This window comes from Oryx dammah, unplaced genomic scaffold, assembly GCF_014754425.2.
Source record: "Oryx dammah isolate SB20612 unplaced genomic scaffold, SCBI_Odam_1.1 HiC_scaffold_16, whole genome shotgun sequence".
NCBI classification, from domain to species: domain Eukaryota; kingdom Metazoa; phylum Chordata; class Mammalia; order Artiodactyla; family Bovidae; genus Oryx; species Oryx dammah.
Genome location: NW_024070200.1, coordinates 66619263 through 66641324, shown reverse-complemented (window position 1 = coordinate 66641324; position 22062 = coordinate 66619263). Strand labels below are relative to the sequence as shown.

General features: G+C 37.3%; 1 protein-coding gene across 7 annotated transcripts in view; it reads right to left on the bottom strand.

Moving 5' to 3' along the window:
- The window catches only part of UBE3A (ubiquitin protein ligase E3A), a 92453-nt gene that overhangs the window by 44442 nt on the left and 25949 nt on the right, over window positions 1-22062 (bottom strand). For 2 of the 7 annotated variants that reach the window (XM_040257049.1, XM_040257050.1), the window contains one exon: window positions 11701-11745. In XM_040257049.1, the coding sequence (XP_040112983.1) occupies window positions 11701-11702 (2 nt within the window). In that variant the 5' untranslated portion in view covers window positions 11703-11745. Of the gene's footprint in view, window positions 1-11700; window positions 11746-13268; window positions 13469-15028; window positions 15149-15885; window positions 16797-17500; window positions 17565-22062 lie in introns of those variants that run through there. The other 5 variants (XM_040257048.1, XM_040257047.1, XM_040257051.1 and 2 more) reach the window with 5 other exon arrangements.

Genomic DNA, 22062 nt, shown 5'->3' with positions numbered 1-22062 from the left:
TGCTGAAAGAAGCTGAAGACACAAATACCCCGTGATCTTCGACTGCAAAACTGTAAGTGCTGTTAAAAGGTCCATACTACCCAAAGAAATCTAAAGATTCAATTCAATCCCTATCAAAATCTCAATGATATTTTCTCAGAAATGGGAAAAAACAATCCTAAAATTCATATGAATCTCAAAGTATGCCAAATAGCAAAAATAATCTTGAGAAAGAAAACAATGCCAGAGGCTCCCAATTCCTGATTTCAAAACATCTTTACAAAGCTACAGTAACCACAACAGCATGGTTCTGGTATAAAGACAAGACATACAAACCAATGGAACATAACAGAGAATCCAGAAATAAACCCTTAAAACGTAACAGTCAAATGATCTTCAACAAAGGTACCAAAGGTACGCAATGTGGAAAGAATAGTCTCTTCAAGTGGTGCTGGGAAAACTGAATATCCTCACACAAAGAATGAAGCTGGACCCTTAGTTTATACCATATAATATACAAGTTAACTCAAAATGGATCAACCTAAATATACAAGCTGAAACTACAAAACTCCTAAAAGAAAACATAGGGAATAATTAAAGGACATGAGATTTGGTCAATGAATTCTTTGATATGACACCAAAGGTATAGGCAACAAAATCAACAATAGCCAAATGGGGCTATATCAAACTTAAAATTGTGTATAAAATTTATGTAACCTTGCTAAGAAATGTAGGTCTTTTGGAATTTACTGACTATAGTCTTTCAGGACACTATTTCCTGACTTCCTTTCTCTCTGGCTGTTCTTTAGATACTTCCTTTCCTAATCTAGAAATGCTTCCCTGGTGGTGCAGAGGTTAAAGCGTCTGCCTACAATAAGGGAGACCTGGGTTCGATCCCTGGGTCGGGAAGATCCCCTGGAGAAGGAAATGGCAACTCACTCCAGTATTCTTGTCTGGAGAATCCCATGGATAGAGGAGCTTGGTGGGCTATAGTCCACGGGTCGAAAGAGTCGGACACGACTGAGCGACTTCACTTTCACTATACTTCCCAGGGACAAGCCATTAGACATTTTTTCTTTTCTATTTCTCTTTGGAGACTTTCATCTTTCAAGGCTTTAGCAATACCTGATGACTTCCAAATGTCTTCTACAGTATATTTCAAACTCTGCCTGAGAAAACAGAACTATTATTTCAGGTCTTATGGCTATTCTTTATGAGCTCTTTCTTCAGGGAACTGTTTAAAGGGTGGGGGTGGGGGGGAACCCAGAAGATTTTTAACGTCACAGGGACTCAGGAGGTATGGCAATATAAAAAGAGGCAATTTAGCCAAGATGAATTGCAAAGGATGACTGGGGAACAGATGACAAAGAGGGTGGGAAGATTGTTTCAGATAAGAGAGAAATGAGTGAGTGAAGCCAGAAGAGCCTGAGAATATGGTCTTATGACCACAGGATGCAGTTCAATAGCATAAAGTTCACGGAAGGGCTCAAGGACTAAGCAAAGGCAGGGAGAGGCCAGATTATGGGCGAATTTTTAAGATATGATAAAGAATTCAGATTTTAGCCAGCAGAGGAATAATCTGACAAAAGTCAGTAACTTTCTTCCCATAAAAATACATATATACTTCATCTGGCAAGAAGTTCCAAAATATTCACACACTTTTCATAAACCACTAGATAAGAACAGCTGCAGCAGGAGTCATTAAAGGGCTTTAAGTCAATGACTAAGTCAAATCTGTCTTTATGATAATTCCATGTTTTAAACTAGGACCAAAATTGGCAAAACTGGAGGCAGGCAATCTAGTTGGGTAATGACTACTATTAGAGACCAGACAAAGAGTGAACAAGTAGCAGAAAAGAAAAGGAAACTGATGCAAGAAACATTTAAAAGATGTATACATAGAGGTAATGAATAGAAAAAGCTGAATACCTAGGTTTTCTGGGATGGGTACCTGAGTAGAAGGTACTGTTACGAGCTGAAATAACAAAAACAATAAAAATTCATTAATATAGTGAGTGGTTTTGCACGTTATGGCCTTTAATCCTCACAAAGTATTCTAGAAGAAGGACTATAAACTATTCCCACTAACATTTCTTAAAATCTTTTAAGGACATGTACAATATAATAAATAAAATGCAAATTTGCACTGATCCTAAAAATTGCTTTGCTGGAGTACTTCAACAAAATAGCCGGGCTGTGCTCACTCTGCCTTCTGAGAAGACTCAGTCAGAGGCATTCATCCCTACCATGAACCAGAAGCATATCTCCTTCTATTTAAAGATTCAGCTTAGTATCATTTCAGGATCATGACTGCTGTTCCCACAGTAACCTGTACCTATTTTCAGTACCCTTTATAATAAGTGCCTATTAATTACATGGTAAGCTCCCTGAGACACATGATCTGACCATTTATCTACAGTTACATTCTCAGAACCTAGCAAATTTCAGAACCTCAGTGAGGATTCTTCATTTTCTCTCCTGATACTGGCTAGAAAGCAGTGTCAATTAACTATTTTTCTCTAGTACTTAACCATAAAAGGAAGCAGGTATCAGGATATCTCCCAGTTCCTTAGGCATATCAGAGGCACACAAAGGTGCATACAAAGGCTCAATCTGGAGAGCAAGAACATGGTGTCAGAATCCAGGAGGGAATCTTGGAAACAGAACAGTCATCTTTATTTTGTATCTCTTACTTCAGAATGTATTTCAAGACATTATTTAATCCAAAAATGTTTTTATACACATATATTTAATTTGGAGTTGTATATAAATATTTTCTTCCACTCCACAGACAAAAGAGCATCTAAGCTACATCTCAACTTCTGATTTCTGGTTCCACAAGCTAGAAAGTAATTACTCCAATCCAGTAACAAATAAAAAGATGAAGAGACAAAAGGACTCCATAACTCTTCTTGGATTCCTAAATGAGGGAGGAACATAACGCCAAATGTCCCTAATACTGAGAGACAGGCAAATATCGGGAGTCATAGTTTACTGAAGCAGAGATCCACAAGCAGGAACCTGTGACAGGACAGAAAAACCTTAACTGTAATTGACAAACTCCTAGAGGCTCAGCCTTAAGAAAATCTGGAGTTAAAAACGCCGTAGAGAGAGGGGCCAGTCATAGGGGAGCCCCCAGAATTTTTGTGAGAATTACCCCAAGGAGCTTGAGCAGGTTCTCAGAGCCAGTGCTGACAAAACTCCTCTCATGCTTCTAGCAGGTGGGCAGAGAAAGGAACCATTTTGAGATATACCAGTGGAGATCCAACCAGTCCATTCTAAACAAGATCGGTCCTGGGTGTTCTTTGGAAGGAATGATGCTAAAGCTGAAACTCCAGTACTTTGGCCACCTCATGCGAAAAGTTAACTCATTGGAAGACTCTGATGCTGGGAGGAATTGGGTGCAGGAGGAGAAGGGGACAACGGCTGGATGGTATCACCGACTCGATGGACAAGAGTTTGAGTGAACTCCGGGAGTTGGTGATAGACAGGGAGGCCTGGCGTGCTGGAATTCATGGGGTCACAAAGAGTCAGACACAGCTGAGCAACTGAAGTGAACTGAACTGAACTGAAGTGCCCTCTCTTCTTATGAAGGCCTGTCCTTAGGCAAAAATACTTTACCCTGATGGGATACTATCAAATGCTTCCTTTCCGCTTACATCTTACTATCACAATACTGACGGCCTATTACAGCAATTCCTTTTACTTGGGAAATCATGTCCAGCTATCAAGAAAAAATTACAAAGAGTACTAAAAGGCAAAAAACACTATTTGCAACCACAGAGCAAGCGTAAGAATTAGAAATGGCTGAGATGCTGGAATTATCATACCAGGAATTTAAACCAACTAGTTAATATATAATTTACTAAGCTTTAATGAATAAAGCAGGGCTTCTCTGGTGTCTCAGACAGTAAAGAATCTGCCTGCAATGCAGAATACCCAGCTTCAAGCCCTGAGTGGGGAAGATCCCCTGGAGAAGGAAGAGCAATCCACTCCAGTGTTCTTGCCTGGAGAATTTCACGGACAGGAGCCTGGCAGGCTATACAATTCATGGGAGTCACAAAGAATCTGACCCAACTGACTGAGTGACTAACACACAAACTGGATTATCACAGGACTGCAGGCTTGGTACTTCACCATATCAACAGACTAAAAAGGAAAAACCATATGATCTTTTCAATGAATAAGGTAGACACATGTAAATGTTAGCAGAGATGGATATGCTAAGAAATAACCAAAACAAACAAACCTAGAGATCAAAAACACTGTAACAGAATTTTTAAATGTCTTTTGAGGGCTTAATAGTAGACTGGAAACAACTAAGAAAAGAATCTCTGAACTTAGATATTATCAACAGAATCTTCCAAAATTGAAAAGCAAGGAGAACAAAGACTAACAACTGTGGGACACTGTAAAAAGTGTAACACACACATAATGGGAATACTAGAAAAAGAAGAAAGGACCATCAGAAATATCTGAAACAATCACTAAGAAATGTCCCTAAATTAGTATCAGACACCAAGCTACAGATCCAGGAAGCTCAAAAAACACCAACCAGGAAAAATTCCTGCTCTAAAACCCTACACTTAGGGATATCATTTTAAACTACAGATAATCAAAGATAAAGAAAAAAAATTTGAAAGAAGCCAGAGGAGGAAAATTCCTTACCTACAAAATATCAAAAATAGGAATTACATCTGACTTCTCCTCAGAAACCATGAGAGTTAAATGAAATATATTAAGTATTAAGGGGGGTGGGGGGAATGGAGAAAGAAAAACATACCAACCTAGAATTCTATACCCTGTGAAATTCTTCTTCAAGAGCGAGGCAGAAATAAAGACTCGGACAAATAAAACTTGAGGGAATTTGTTGTCAGCACACTTGCTTCCAAGAATGTTAGAAGAAATTCTCTAAAGAGAAGGAAAATGATACAAATTGGAACCTCAAATTTACATAAAGGATGAGTATTGATAAAGAAATATGTGAAAAGTATATGGATTGTGACCTCAAATTTACATAAAGAAGGACAAGCACTAGCACTGATAAATAAATAAGTGAAAAGTAAAAGAAAACCTTTTATTTTTCTTAATCTTAACTAATCTAAGACATACAAGTTGTTTAAAATAATATCAACTATGTATTTGGTTTATGAATACTTATGTATGTGTACATATGTGTGTGTATCTACTCAGGTATGTGTATATGTTGTTGTTGTTGTTAGTCACGAAGTTGTATCTGACCCTTTTGCAACCCCATGGACTGAAGTCTGCCAGGACCCTCTGTCCATGGGATTTCCCAGGCAAGAATACTGGAAGGGGTTGCCACTTCCTTCTCTAGGGCATCTTCCTGCCTAAGGGATCAAGCCTATGTCTTCTGCACTGAAAGGTGGATTCTTCACCACTGATTGTCAGAGTGGATCAAAAAACAAGACCCAATTATACATTATCTGTACTTTATATAAAGACACATATAAATTAAATAGGAAAAATATATACCATGCTAATAATAATCAAAAGAAAGCAGGAGTAGCTATATTAATTTCAACCAGAGCAGACTCCAAAGAAAAGTTATCAGGGTCACACCTCCTTGAATAAAGAATAATGGAAATGAAAACAAAAATAAACAAATGGAACCTAATTAAAAGTTTTGGCACAGCAAAGGAAACCACAAACAAGATGAAAAGACAACCTTCAGAACAGGAGAAAATAACTGCAAATGAAATAACCGACAAAGGATTAATCTCCAAAATATACAAGCACTTCATGTAGCTCAATAGCAGAAAAACAAATAACCCAAATCAAAAGATGCGCAGAAGATCTAAAGAGACACTTCTCCAAAGAAGGTGAACAGACGGCCAATAAACATGAAAAAATGCTCAACATCACTCATTACAGTAATGCACCTCACAGCGGTCAGAATGGCCATCTTCAAACAATCAACGCTGGAGAGGCTGTGGAGAAAAGGGAACCCTCTTGCACAATTAGTAGGAATGTAAATTGATACAGCTACTGTGAAGAATAGGATTTCTTAATAAACTAGGAATAAAACTACCATATGATTCAGCAATCCCACTACTGCACATATACCCTGAAAAAATCATAATTTAAAAAGATAGACGTACGCCAATGTTCATTCCAACAGTATTTATAATAGGTAGTACATGGAAGAAATCTAGATGTTCATCAACAGATGAATGGATAAAGAAGTTGTGGTACACATACAATAGTTTACTACTCAAATAGAAAAAGGAATGAATTTCAGTCAGTTATAGTGAAGTGGATGAACCTAGAACCTGTTATACAGAGTAAAGTCATTAAGAGAAAGTCCAATATATATTAGGTCATTAAGAGAAAAACAAATATGTATTAAAGCATATATATGAAAATCTAGAAACATGTTATTAATGAACCTATCTGCAGGGCAGGAATGGAGATGCAGATCTGTGGACACAGCAGGGGCGAGAGAGTAGCGCTGAAACATATATACTGTCATATGTAAAAGGGAGCTAGTGGGAAGCTGCTGCATAACACAGTGAGCTCAACTCTGAGCTGCTCTGTGACCACTCAGCGGGGTGGGATGGAGTAGGGCTGGGGAGGTTCAAGAGGGAGGGGACGCATACATACTTAGGGCTGATTCACCTTGTATGGCAGAAACCAATACAACAATGTAAAGCCATTATCTTCCAATTAAAAATAAAACAAAGTAAGTTATCAGGGCTAAAAGGGGGTATTACACAAGGAGAAATGGGTCAGTTTTCCAAGATAATATCGCAATCCTTGTGTATGCACCAAACAACAGAGCATCAAATAACTTCAGGCAAAAAGTGATACAACTACAAAGAAAACTAGAGCAATCCACTACTACAGTCAGAGACTTCAATACCTCTCTATCAGGAATGGGCAGATGGAGCAGGCAGAAAATGATTAAGGGCACAGTTGAAGTCAAGAGCACCATCAATCAACTGGATACAACTGACATCTCGACTATTTCATCCAACAACAGCAGATTACACATTCTTCTCAAACTCACATGGAACAGACCACCTTCTGGGCCAAAAAACACACCATAACACATTTAAAGAACATTAGACTTCCATGCTGGTATTAAATGAGCCAGACAACAAAGAAATCAGTCAAATGACATTAAATCTCATGAAGATAAATACAGCATGGGAGAAGGAATAGGGAAAACAGGACATGACCATTCTTTGATGAAAGTTGGTCAAGGAAGCTCTCTCTGATAAGGATCATTTGAGAGCTCTAAAGCAAATGAGAAAGGAAGCCATGTGGTTATCAGAAAGAAGGATCACAGGAAACAGGCACACATCTTAAGAACACCGAATCATTAAGGGCAAGAGCATAAAGCAAGTGAGGATAAAATTGGGCAAAAGAAAATACAAAGGTCACAAAAGTGAAAGGAAGCACATACAGCCTTGTAGATCCTTGGACTTTAGTCTGAGAAAGAGACCTCTGAAAGGTTTTGAGCATAAGTAACAGGCTTTAATAACTTCAATCTTTGATCCAATAACAATTAGCTATTTCCATTTACATTGTGGTTGGTGTACTATGTGCTGAGTTGCTCAGTGGTGTCCAACTCTTTGTGACTCCATGGACTGTGGCCTGCCAGGCTCCTCTGTCCATGGGGATTCTCCAGACAAGAATACTGGAGTGGGTTGTCATGCCCTCCTCCAGGGGATCCTCCCAACTCAGGTCTCCTGTATTACAGGCAGATTCTTTACTGTCTGAGATACCAGGGAGGCCCAAGAATACTGGAGTGAGTAGTCAATCCCTTTTCCAGGGGAACTTCCTGACCCAGGAAATCAAACCAGGGTCTCCTGCATTGCAGGTGGATACTTTACCAGCTGAGCTACCAGGGAAGCCCTATGAAGTTCTTATTTATAGATAATAGATAATAATGGCCTGAGGACTAAGACCTTGGTCATGCCAACATTTAGGAAAAAAATAGCATTTCCAAACACTGAACCATAAATCACTTGATACACTTACCCTTGGTTCCCTTTACAGTCTTAATTATATACCTAAAAACATAGCCGAAGTGTTAAGAGTTAAGGCTGCGGAGTAACTACCAAAGACAAGAAATCTGAAGTTACTAGAATTGCTTTGAAATCATTAAGAAAATTAAGGAGTCTAAATTAGTAAGTGAAAAAAGACTAGTACATGGTATGCAGATTTTAAACAAAATCCAAGTATATTATATAATTGAATAAAAAGATTTGGGTTATTGTGTCAGTTCTATTTTGGGGCTAAACTATAAATTAGCATGCAGCTGTTAAAAACTATGTTTTTCTGTGCTCTAAGAAATGGGTGACACTAGGAATTTCTAAAAACAAGCATATTCTTTCATTTTATATAGTTATTTACAGTGTACTCAAGGTGTTCCCTAAAGGATATCAAATGCAAATATATCTCAAAGTGGTAAAAAGAATCATGCTTTAATAAATGTAAGATGTTGCCATTAATAAAACACACTAGTTAATTCTTAGATAAAAACAAGACTCCTTCATCACCTATTCTGTAAATCAAGACACATAAGCTTAAGATAGAAGAAATCTACTGCCTAGTTATGGTTTCTACAGTTATAGAAATTTGAGAAACTGCGGCAGACATGAAAACTTAGAGCTATAGTCTCACAATTATGGCCAGAAGCTTAGAAATCTTTGGTAGATCTCATTTGCAGTTACTCCACCTTACAATGGGCAACAGCATGATTACCTTGCTGAACTCAACCAGAACTTAACACCGCAGTCTCACCTGGAACCTCATGATAAAGATCCTACTGCACCCCACATTCTTGCCATACTACGAAACACAAGCCTCATCTTTCCTTTTCATTCTTTACTCTTGATGCATCCATGCAACCTCTTCCATCAAGATTGCCAGAAACACATTCATGGTATCTTCAATTGCTTTATATGCTTTCTCAGTCTCTTAGCTTTCACTGAAACCTAACTTGCCCCCAGATGCATTTCTTATGTTCTTTTAAGTGATGTTTCCACAGACAACTCAAATCCCTAAATGTACAGTTATCCTTCTTATTCACTGTATTAAAAATAATGCCCATCCCCCGTTTAAAAAAACAAACATAACTAATACTTAGAAACTTTCTGGTAAATCGCACCCATATATTAAAGCCTCTATTTTGCCGCAGTTATATCACTGGCATTGTGACCTCAATGCCTGTATGCATGATCCAACCCTTGAGCCCCCAAAATACTTGACTTTCTTAACTTGAGGGTCCCTCATCTCCTCTCAGTTTCACCCAATCACTACCTTAGGCTCTGATCATCAACATCTATGCTTGCAAGAGTTTCACTTAAACTGAAACTATCTTTTTGACCCATCATGCGTTTTGTGCAACCAACCCCACATCTTCATCTGGCACCACAACCTTTCCAACAGTGGCCATCGCCGATCACACGTAAATTCCACTACTCCAGTGTTAACATTCTACACACATGCCACTCCCATCTGCTCTAACAGCCAATGGTGAGATACCATGCATCTTCTGGCTATTACAGAAAAGTCACCAAACTGCAAGTATGGTAAGTTAATCTTAGCTGGGTACTCTGTTAGCATGAGACTCTCAATATCTGGTCCACTTCACCCATTTTCCCCAAGAACTTTCCAAGTTTTCAGTCTTTTCAAACCCCCTAACCAAACTCTGAGTTCCACAAAAACTACTTTAAAATGTTTCTTAAAACGTTACATGGTCAAAAAACTATAAAGAGATATACCGGTGCTCTCATTAGGATGGCTTACAGTGAAGGAAAAAAAAAAACAAGTAATTACAAATGTTGAGAATGTATGGAACTATAACCTTTGTGCATTATGTGGTCAAAATGTTAAAGTGATACAGCCACTCTAGAAAACAGTATGAAGGTTCCTTGTGCAAAAAACTAAAAATAGGACTATCGTATGATCCAGCAATCTGACTTCTGAGCATATACCCAAAGAAATAAAAGCAGGGTCTCGAAGAGGTAGTCATACATTGCAGCATTATTCACAATAGCTAAAACAAAAGCAACCGGTGTCCATCAGCAGATAAATGGATAAATGAAATGTTACATACATACAATAGATTATTCAGTTCCTAAAAGGGAAGAAAATTCTGACATACTATAACATGGATGAACCTTGATATCATGCTATGTAAGTAAAATAAGCCAATCACAAAAAGACAAATACTGTGGGCACTCAGAGTATATGAGGTATTGTTGTCCAAACCAAAGAAAGTAGAATGGTGATTGCCAGGGTCTGGGGAGAAGAGTGAATGGAGAGTGATTTTTTTTTTTTAAACTGACAACAGTTTCATTTTTGCAAGATGAAAAGAGTTACAGAGATGATGGTGGCAATCACTGCACAACAATGTAACTAATTACCACTAAGTTGGACATTTTGTAATGTGTATTTTACCACACACAAAAATTTTAAGTTACATGGACACATATGTTTGAAAAATACATTTTATAATTCCTTCTTGGAGATGCACAATGTATATCATTCTAAAGGATTTTTCACAATTTTCAGGAAAGAAATCTGCTGTTTAAGTCTGTATGTCCCAAGCTTAATCAACAATGAAACCACTTCTTCCAGAAGCACACAGTGGTGTAGCTGACCTAATTTACTAAGAAAATTGACAGTTTAGGTACAATGGCTTTGACTTCCCCATTCCTACCTACCGATACTTTTAATATCACACATTCATCCTTACCTCCCTCTTCTAGATTCATAAGGGTCTTTGCTCTTATTCAAGAGAAATCCCTATACCTATATTTTTCATTCCAACCGTTACTACCTTAAAGCCCTGCTTCAATTATCACCATCTCTAGTTATTTTAAACTTATATTCTCACAACTAATCACTGAAGTCTTACCTACTTCACTCTCTAAATACTTTTCTTTAAACCAGAAAACTTTATCTTGAATTCCTAATATACTACTGCCCTTATTTAGGTTTTCATTGACTAAAACTTGGTCATCCTACCATATGATTTCTCTTCAATCCCGTTTCCTTGCCAGCAAAGTTACTAAAAATATATATATTTAACAAGGTTACCCTACTTAGCAAATTCTTTACTAACTCCCAAATACCTATGAGAGACAGGTCAAGGCGGTTCACATAGCATGCAAGCACCTAGTCCTTTTTATCCAGTCTCATCTCCTTTAATTTCCCACCTTTTGGTTAGTCTATAACCTAAAAATCCTCCACTGCCTACTGTTTCCTACGCGGCTTTGTTAAGTGCTCATGCTTCTGCCTAGAAGTGCTCTCTAACTCCCAGTCTCACGTCGAGACTTAACCTAGCCTTCCCTGGCCACCCCTGTTTTCTGCCATGTGGGTTAGGCCCCTACTGCATCAAGGTTCCTGAGTACACTGGCACTTCTTTACGTTCGTGTTCCAGCCTGGGATCCTTCTACCACCGAGAATGAAATGATGTGCTTCTAGATCTTTCACACTGAACAGACTAAAACTTCTCGGGGAGCAAAAATATGTAAGAATCCAGGGGTATGCAATTATCTGTCTAGAAGTAGAAATCTAGTAATATGTTACCAAGATTTAGAGGTATTTATTTGGTAGGGAAAATGAGACGTGTATTCCTATCTTCCAATTTACTTTCTCTTTAACTGGAAATTGTTTCAAAAAATGTGATACCATTTAAAGCAATCTAGAGCAACTCAGACACCTCAACCAAGTTACACTTACATTCGGCTAGCTTCAATGTCGTCAGATTGAGGTTCTCCTGATGATCTGTAAAATGCAATTGAGAAAAGTTAAGCAAAATATTCCATATTTCTAAAAAGGAGCAAACATTTTATTTTGGAAGACAAATTTGAAACCAAGATTTAATGGGTTAACAATTTTAAAAGTTCAACATGAGAAAAAAGTGGTCAAATCAGATTGCCATACAACACATTTATCGTAAGGGCTAGACTAATAAAAACTCAGTTCATTTTATTAAGGAAAGGAAACTAAACACTATTTAGGTACCAACGTACAAACCAATGTAACAAATCATATTTATTTACAAAGTCAAATATTTATAATAAAAACATACAACTATGAAACCATCTATAGCCAAATATCAGTTATTCACAATATCAAAGGTATTCACCGGTATTTGTGGTCCCAAACTTTAGATAAAGTATCAGCAAACTACTGCCTGGGATGACAAACTAAGGCCTGGGTCAGCCGCCTATTTTTGTGAACTTGTTCTGGCACAGAGGCATGCTCATTCATTTACATACTGTCTATGGCTGCTTTTATACTACAAGAGCAGAGCTGAGAAACTTACAGGCACGTGGTCCTCAAAGCCTAAAATACTTATTATCTGGCCCTTTAAAAAAAAGTCTGCCAATCTCTGCTGTAGATAATACAAACTTAAACCTAACAGCCTTATGAATTTTGAGACACTAAAGTCTGATTTACCATTTTGATCATGATTACTTTATTTCAACGAAAGTAGCTTTCCCTGAAAATACACTGGCAGCGTGTGTACCTGTCAACTGTATTCCAGGGCATTAAAAATCTTGCTGTGGATAACTATGAATGACTTCAGCTATAAACAGTTGCCAGTTTTTTTCTACTTTTTTCAATATACTGCTGCTATTTTAACTAGAAATATTCAAAATTCTAAGACAGTAAGAAATCTTTTATTTTCATTCTGGGGCATGAACCAATTTTGCCTACCATACCCAACATGTTAAAAAAAAATAAATTCCTATTACTCTTTTCACTTTTATAACCAGCATCAGTCAACATATATTAAGGTGAATCAGCATAATACTGATTTCACAGAATCACAGATTTCACACAATTCACAGAATAGGTAAAATATTTTTTAGAGGTCAAAAGCTAAATTTTCAAACTGATATTACAAGGACTTGATTTGTAAATTTATCACTGACTTGAGACTTCAAATTCCAAACAACTTTTAACAAAAGAATCTTAAACTCAGAGCCACCAGAAAAGAAATAGTCTGTTTCCCATATTTCTCAGTTTTAAAAAACTCACTTCTTTATCACTTTCAAAATTATTCCTCATTGCAGTGGTCCAAGGGAAAGAATGCAAAAAAAATGTAAGAGTCCAGCAGCTCAAATATTTATTTTAGATCTTCTTTGCAGTATATTCACATTTTCAATTATGCACAAAATGATATTAGAACTAAAACCTGGGGCATGCTGGAGGTGGCAGTGACTTAGCAGTGACACAAATGCAAAAATTTCACTCCACCCTCTCCCCCAGGGAGCAAACAAATCACCTTTGTGACACACCTGGTTTCCACCAGCCTTGTGGGTAAGTACCCCAAGATTGCTTCCAAACTTGTATCTCTCAGACAGAAGAGCTAAAAAGTGATGATAACCCCATGTACCAGCTGACTCATTTTTGAAAGTGCGACCGACCCTCCAGCATCAGATGTCATACTGCAAGGAGGCAGAGCAGGCTTGCAAAACAAAAAATAAACCTGCTGGCTCTAAGGGAAGAGAGGCAGATTAGAAGCTTTTAAACACGTAGGCGGCAAAATTTTCAAAGTTAACAGGGAAAGAGGGGGGGGAAACTGAGGACACATTGACAGGGAAATTAAACTACTACTACAAAAAGGTAAGATGCAAGCAAGAGGAAACACAAATCCAAGTCTCAGTAGCACAATTTGTAATTATTGTAAAGTTTTGAGATTCTGAAATGCAATAGAGATTAAATACATCAAATGGTATCTACACTGTAATTTCCAAAGTCTGTTCCCTAAACAAGAGAATATGTAAATATTAGCATCATTTAATATTAACATATTAATGTAACTACCAAAACCACTTTAAAGTCCAACCAAGTAATTTAAACCAATTCAAGAAGAAAAAAAGAATAATATAAATTGAAGATTACCTTAAAACAATCTACCCTAAGACTCTTAAACATAGTGCATTTGTTTTTCACTCAAAACGGAAATTGTTTTTTAATCAAGAAAAAGATTAAGCATAAACACTGAACTAAAAGAAGCACTTTTTTTTTAAAGTGAGTAATAAGTAACAGTACCTGCCTGTTAAAATTTCTAGTCATTCTGCTTATTGTATTCTGTCTGTAATATTCTAAATGATTGACCAAAGACTATCCTAAAGTTAGGATCCAAACACTCAAAATTATAAAGTACGTAAGATCTGGGGGGGAGAACAGATATATGTCTATGTATGGCTAAGCCCTTTTGATGTTCACCTGAAACTCCCACCACATTGTTAACTGGTTACACCCAAATACAAAATAAGTTTAAAGTTTTGGGGGAAAAAAATTCCGAAACTCCAATAAATAAATAAAATACCTAAGATCTAACAATAGTTTCTAAGCTTTAATTTGGCCCCTGAAGAGTCTTTATTCTTTACTGTCAAATGATGGGAAGTAAGGATCTGGTTGTTCAGCTGCTCGGTCGTGTTCAACTCTTTGCAACCCCATGGACTGCACGCAGCACACCAGGCTTCCCTGTCCATCATCTTCTGGAGCTTGCTCAAGCTCATATCCATTGAGGCAGCTGTAACTTTACCAAATTGAGGACACAAATCTAATGAAAAAAACCCCAAAAGTACTGACTTAGGTTAACCTAAAGTTTGTCAGAAAAACAAATCAGAAGAGAGATTTTTATGAGGTGCAGCTTCTCGGGACTGCAAGGCCCTCCTTTAACTTCCACTGTAACTCTCTGGGACAGAACAGTATACCAGTATTATTAAAACTCTCACCACATGAAAAGCATACCTTAAAATGTATATTAAGACTTTTTTCATAGTTTTTTTTAAATCTTCATAATAAAATCTTTATTTAAAAACTTGGAAATTTTTAGAAATACTTTCCTATTTATTCATACAAATAAGTCTGGGGAAAAGGCAGAAAGTATTTTAGGAAGATTAAATGGAGAAGCAGGTCAACTCATAGGTCCACTATTCTTAGCAGTCAGTATCCCTGTCAACTATACATTTTCTTCCTTTTTTTTAACAGCATGTATTTTACAATGGCAGCCTTTTAAAGGCTGTAAAATAACATTCAAAATTACCTTTTACAAGCTGTGGCCATTCGGTGACATCAGGGTGATCACAGCTTTGAGTCACTGATTAAAAACAGGTTGTCACACCAGTCTAGCTGCTAACTTGATCTGAGCGTAGGTTTAATAACTCTAATAAATTAAACAAATCTTTAGTTAGAACACTTTATAAACTCAATTCATTGTTCAAAAAAAAAAATCTTCACAGGTTCAAATTAGGTGCCAATGTAACATTCATCAGAAGAATAATTATAGAAATGCTTTCAAGGACTATTTTCCAGCATTTTTTCCTTAAATTATTTCTTCACTTGAGAAAACAATGACAATAATCTTGTACTTTTATGAAGTGTCACAGTTTACAAAAGCACTTTGGTCAACATCTTAAATCTCAAAACAACTTTGGCTCTAACCTATAACGAGTAGGTACGATAGAAAGAATTTTAAAAAACAGAAAAACAAAGCAGCCTTAGAGTGATTAATTGACTTGCCCAAGATTTTAGTATTAGTGTTGAAGCCAGGCCTAGGACTAAAACCTAGCTATATTGACTTCCTAACCAGAATTAGTATTTTGTGATTTTGTTTAGTTTTGCTCTAGAGTTTCAAGATTTAAATATATTTAAGTAAGCAAAGATTTAAAATATAAAGTGAGAATCCACAATTACAATAGTTTAAATGGGACTAATAATAATAGACTTTTCCAGGTAGTCAAATGCTTAATGAAACAGTTATACACAAACATACACACACACATACACACACACATATCAAGTCTATTCCTACTTATTCCATAGGATAATCTAACAGTAGCAAAAACTCCTTGGGTATTTCACGAATATTATATTCTCCTTATCAGTCATAAATCCACAAACATTCAATTTCATGTCCTGCAACTAGTTTTTCCTCCGGATGATTTCCCTACCAAACTATATATCCAGGCCAAATCTGAAAAGTGATCTAAAGAAAGATGAGAAAATTAGGAGACAGAAACAAAAGACCCTTGACATTTGTAAAATAGGAAGCTATCTGAGAATACTAAGGGATGAAACATCAATGCTTAAACCCGTAACTCTGCAGCCTAAGAACTTGGGCTTCAAATTCAGATAAGGGTAAGAGTTGGCCAAAGAATACATAAGTAACTTTCGCAGACTCCAATACAGACATACTTCATCTTATTGCACTTCACAAATAATGTGCGTCGTCTTTGACAAACTGAAGGTTTGTGGCAGCCTGCCTCTAGCAAGTCTACAGGTGCCATCTTTCCAACAGCATTTGCTCACTTCATGTCTCTGTGTCACATTTTGGTTAATTCTTGCAATAGTTCACATTTTTTCCTCATTATTATATTTGCCACAGTGATTTATTATCAGTAACTTTTGATATTACTATGACAACTTGCTGAAGGCTCAGATGATGTTTAGCACTTTTTTTTAATCAACAAAGTATTTTTTAATTAAGGTATGTACACTATTTTTTAGACATAATGTTATAGCACACTTAATAGACTGTAGTAAGCATCTGTCAATATAACTTTCATAGGCACCGGAAAGCCAGAAACTTCACTCACTGATTAGCTTTATTTGCCTTACTGCAGTAGTCTAGAACTAAACCTGAAATACCTCTGAGGTATGCCAAAATATGTGGGATTTATAATCCCTGGAATATATCAAATTTCCTAGATTTTCCTCTCATGTCACAGGCTTCCTAATAACAACCTAGAAGATTCTTGAGGTCATTTGGAAAAGAGGTAATGCGCCCCCTGAAACAAACAGTATTTCCTCTGGAGTCTTCATAAGACTAATAGTGTATGTGGATTTAAAAGATCCAAGTCTAACTTTCCAACCTGTAAAACACAAAAATGAAAAAGTCAAAATACCTTTTAATTGATTAACTAAGATGAATTAATTCATTACAGAGCTACATGTTCTATGAAAAATACTGAGGCAACTTTTCTCTTCTAGACTTCCTTTTTCATAGTCCAGTGCTCAACAGAGCAAACAGCTCCCAGAGTCAGTCTGGATACAAGGCCTTGTTTGGTCCCTTACTCAATGGAAAATCTTGGGCAAGTTTCTTAACCTCTCCAAGCCCGTTTCCCAATATACAGAACTAAGGTAACAGTAGTACCTATTTCAGAAGTCTGTCATGAGGATGAACAAACATGTACTTTGTTCAAAACAGTGTCTGGCACATAGAAAAAGCCCAATAAATGGAAGCTATTATTAACTCATAGCCTAACAGCCAAACTCGCCCCCTCAATCTTCTTATGCAATTATTTTACCACTGATAGCACACTAACCTCTTCTAAATTTCTTTCTGAATCCCACTTGGAGCCCTCACACAGTCTACCTGGCAGCATAGTGATTTAGCACCTAGCAGAATAATCCTTTAAAAATGGCAGTCATCCAAATCTGCTGAATACATCACTATTCTAATGACATCAAGATATTCATGCAATTTTGACTTTCAAAAAATAAAACAGAAACATACCATATTTCGCCAAACTTCTGAGGAGCTGGTGAATTCTAAAATCAGGCTCTTACAGATTTTTAACCTAAAACATAAAACACCTCACTCAATTCTTTTTACACAGACAACTGAATAGACAACTTTCAAAGAAAACAATTGCTCTAAAATTACAGAAGCAAACTCATTTGTAATATCTGTGAATATTCAAAACATATCAAGAGATAAATGCCCCTAAGTGCTGCTGCCAGGATGTATGGACAGGTAGTGAGGCAGGCCCTGTGGCCTGAGTGCTTCCAGCGGGCAGAACCGTGATGCCCGTGATGCCACAGAGTTTACTGCTCTCCATTTCCTTACTCCTATCTCTCTCCAACACGGCTGAAAATACATGACAACTGTTTAAGTACATGTCTCGAATTCCTTCAGATACCTATAGTAGTTAAGCTTTAACTAAATTCTATATGCTGAGCATCTGCTATGTTAGGTACATACAGGAGCATCTGCCCAGCCACCTCCCAGAGTAGCAGCTTGGGAGTATCCTGTAAGTCTTAGGTGTCAGGGTGTTGTATTAGTGAAAATATTTTTAAAGTATGTAAGACAATGTTGTCTGGAGCATAATAGGGCCTCAATGTATGGTAGCAATTATTATTTTTTAAATCAAACATTCAATCTATCAAAACTTCTCTCTTATCAAAAACAAATTTTGAAGCCTTTAGGTTTCAGCATGGATCCAAATAATCACTGTAAATTCTTATCTCATTTGTACACCATCAGAGCACGTCTCAGTTGAACAGAACTGAAGTTTTTTTTTAATACATTTCCTTTTACTACATATGAAGAAACCAAGTTCCCCACCAAGTCAGGAAACCCATCAGAAAATGAATATATTGCATATAATTGGAGAAGGAAATGGCAACCCACTCCAGTGTCCTTGCCTGGAGAATCCCAGGGACAGAGGAGCCTGGTGGGCTACAGTCCATGGGGTCGCACAGAGTCAGACACCACTGCAGTGACTTAGCAGCAGCAGCAGCAGCATATAATTACTGTTTTTAAAATTAATCAAATGTTAAGATCTTAACAGACTGAGTCTCAAAACTCTCTTCTGTAATACAATCACCTAAGGAATCTGTAAAAAAAAAAAATGCAGATACTTACTTGATCTCAACCTCCAGAGACTGTGATTCAGTACATAAAATGGGGATATAGAGATCTGTATTTTAAACACACATTTCATGTGATATGCATACCCCAATTTGAGATACTTTGCCTTAGAAGATTAGGAACACATAATCATCGAAGAAATATACCAAATCTATGAAGATACAGAATAAGTAACAGAAACTGTAAGCACCAAAAATGCGAGTTGCACTCTGTACATTTAACCATTAGCACTCTTACACCACACTTAGTGCCTTTATTTTCTTTATATTCAACAGAGGGCTCAGTATAAATCAAAGAATAAGAAATGCATCTAAAAATAAGAAATGTCAATATGAATCTATATCCACCTGCCCTGCTCTCATTTTCCTTCATCCTTAAAACAGTCCGTCTGCCTACTCTCACTTTTTCTCCCTCTACACAGGTGCACATATACTATTAATACATCTGTCACGTCTTTTATCTCCTGTCCAACAGCCTATCTCCTTCACCTCCCTGTAACCCAGGGACAAACTAAATTTCCAGACTACTTTTCCTATCACTTTTTCATTGTGTCCACTTAGCAATCCTGTTCTCATTTATGCCATGTTTGCAGTGTCTTACATTTATGGGAAAGCTACTTGTTGACAAACTCATTCAGCTTTGTACATTTGTAACATTCTCAACAAAAGAGTATTCCCAGTAATTTTCTTGCATAAGTCTTCCTGCCTTTAGGTTCTCCTCATTCTAGTTCACTCTGCAGTTAAGCTAAAATTTTTAAATATTACTTTCTTATAGTACTTCCATCATAATTCCCTCAACTCCATTAACACTTTACAGTACCATTACCTTCTTTTAACCACCAGAAAGACCATTACCTCAGATGCTAACATACAAAACTTTTCACATGTCGAAAGTTTTCTTATAAAAGTCATCATCATCCTCGTATGTCCTACATCTTAAGACCTTTTAACCCCACTTTTTCTCTGCAGTATTTCACAGTGCTAACCACTTCTCAACCCTCCCGGCTTCCACAATGCTGCACCTCTGAGTGTTCCACCTCTGACTGGAGCTAAGTCTTCTGCTAGTTCATCTTCCTACTCCCCAACCACAGCCTCTAAGTTTCCATCAGTAGCCCTTTTCTTAACGTAAGAAAAGGCGCGATTTAATTTAGGTTAAATTAATTTTCTGGACAAGGTCAGCACCTGTTCCTCTATCACCTCTCTATATACTTAGGATCCCTAATACCTTTTACGGAGAAGCCAATGGCAATCCATTCCAGTACTCTTGCCTGCCAAATCCCATGGACGGAGGAGCCTGGTAGGCTGGAGTCCATGGGGTCTATAAATGAAGGTTTAGTGACCCCCTCCCCAGAATTGGAAACTAGACTTGCTCTTATTCCCATGTAATGGGGGAAGTGGGCACAAACAATAAAAACCACAATAAAGTAGGTAACTGCAATGCACAGTTAACTGTTGTGAAGAAGAAACCACAACATTAAGTGCACAAATAAAGTATTTTGACTTAAGTCTGGGAAAAAAAGTAAGGATGTTCTTTAGAAAGTAACATATAAACTGAGCACTGAGGCATGAAATAAACTGAGCACTGAGGCATGAATAATGTTTATCCCAGACATATTAAGAAAAACCAGGGGAAGTAATGATACCACTACCACTCCAGTCATCCAAATTAGAAAACTGCGTCATATTCTAAAGAGAAGCCCTCTCCAGTACAACAAACTCACCCACTGCTATCAATTCTATCTCAGAAATTTCCGCACACTCCAACACTTCCCCCAATTATTCTGTTGTTGGTTTTGTTCCAGAGTAGCATTTCAGATGAAACTGTACACGATTCGGAAAAAATCTGCCAGTCCAACCTCTTCTCTCAGACTAGACCACACTTTTAGAGAACACACATATAGTTTTTTTTTTATACTTCCACTGCTTGAAAATGTTCACAAAATATACTTCTCAGGATAAACATCTTACAAAAGAGGAATATTTCCTTTTAGGTGACTTGCTTTAGGTCACTTAACTAGTAAGTATAAGGTTGTCTGATTCTAAAGAACATGTTTTTTCCTTCCATTGTTGATCAGTCACTAAGTTGTGTCCAACTCTTTGTGCCCCACCCACACGAGGCTTCCCTGTCCCTCGTATGTCCTGGAGCTTGCTCAAGCTCATGTCCATTGAGTAAGTGATGTCATCCAACCACCTCATTCTGTTGCCCCCTTGCCCTCAATCTTTCCCAGCATCAGGGTCCTCGCCAATGAGTTGGCTCTTCTCATCAGGTGGCCAAAGTACTGCAGCTTTAGCTTCAGCACCAATAAATATTCATGACTGATTTCCTTCAGGATTGACTGTTCTGATGTCTTTGCAGTCCAAGGGACTCTTAAGAGTCTTCTCCAACACCACAGTTCAAAACCATCAATTATTCACAGCTCAGCTTTCTTTATGGTCCAATTCTCACATCCATACATGACCACTGGAAAAACCATAGCCTTAACTAGATGGATCTTTGTTGACAAAGTAATCTCTCTGTTTTTTAATATGCTGTCTAGGTTGGTCATAACTTTTCTTCCAAGGAGTAAGCATCTTTTAATTTCATGGCTGCAGTCACCATCTGCAGTGATTTTGGAGCCCCCCAAAATAAAGTCTGACACTGTTTCCACTGTTTCCCCATCTATTTCCCATGAAGTGATGGGACCGGATGCCATGATCTTCTTTTTCTGAATGTTGAGCTTTAAGCCAACTTTTTCACTCTCCTCTTTCACTTTCATCAAGAGGCTCTTTAGTTCTTCTTCACTTTGTGCCATAGGGTGGTGTCATCTGCATATCTGAGGTGATTGATATTTTTCCCGGCAATCTTGATTCCAGCTTTTGTTTCTTCTAGTCCAGTATTTCTCATGATGTACTCTGCACAGAAGTTAAATAAGCAGGGTGACAATATACAGCCTTAACGTACTCCTTTTCCTATTTGGAACCAGTCTGTTGTTCCATGTCCAGTTCTAACTGTTGCTTACTAGTCATCTGTATTTCTGACTTCAATGCTTTTGTTTCTCACAACACTTAACCCCGAAATACTTCTCTATAACTAACCTTTATCTCCCACCCACCTATTATGCCCTGTTAAAAAATACTCATTTTAAATACTGTACCACACAATTCTCTAATCTCTTCTGTAAATAATCATTTATTATATATTCCTAATACTATATTAATTTCTATCTTAAGTTTATTATTTTATATATTATAGCTAACTGCATACATTTCACAGTGCTTCTAATTATAAGCTGGTTGAGGGGAAGGCGCATATCCTTCATGTTTACTTTTATCATATTGGGGACTGTTTTCTTGCCTCCACACCTCCCATGTACAAGGGGGGAAAAAAAAAAGAGTAAAGCTCATGGCCTGACAAAGGATTCTGAACTAGTTCCAAATGCAATTCAT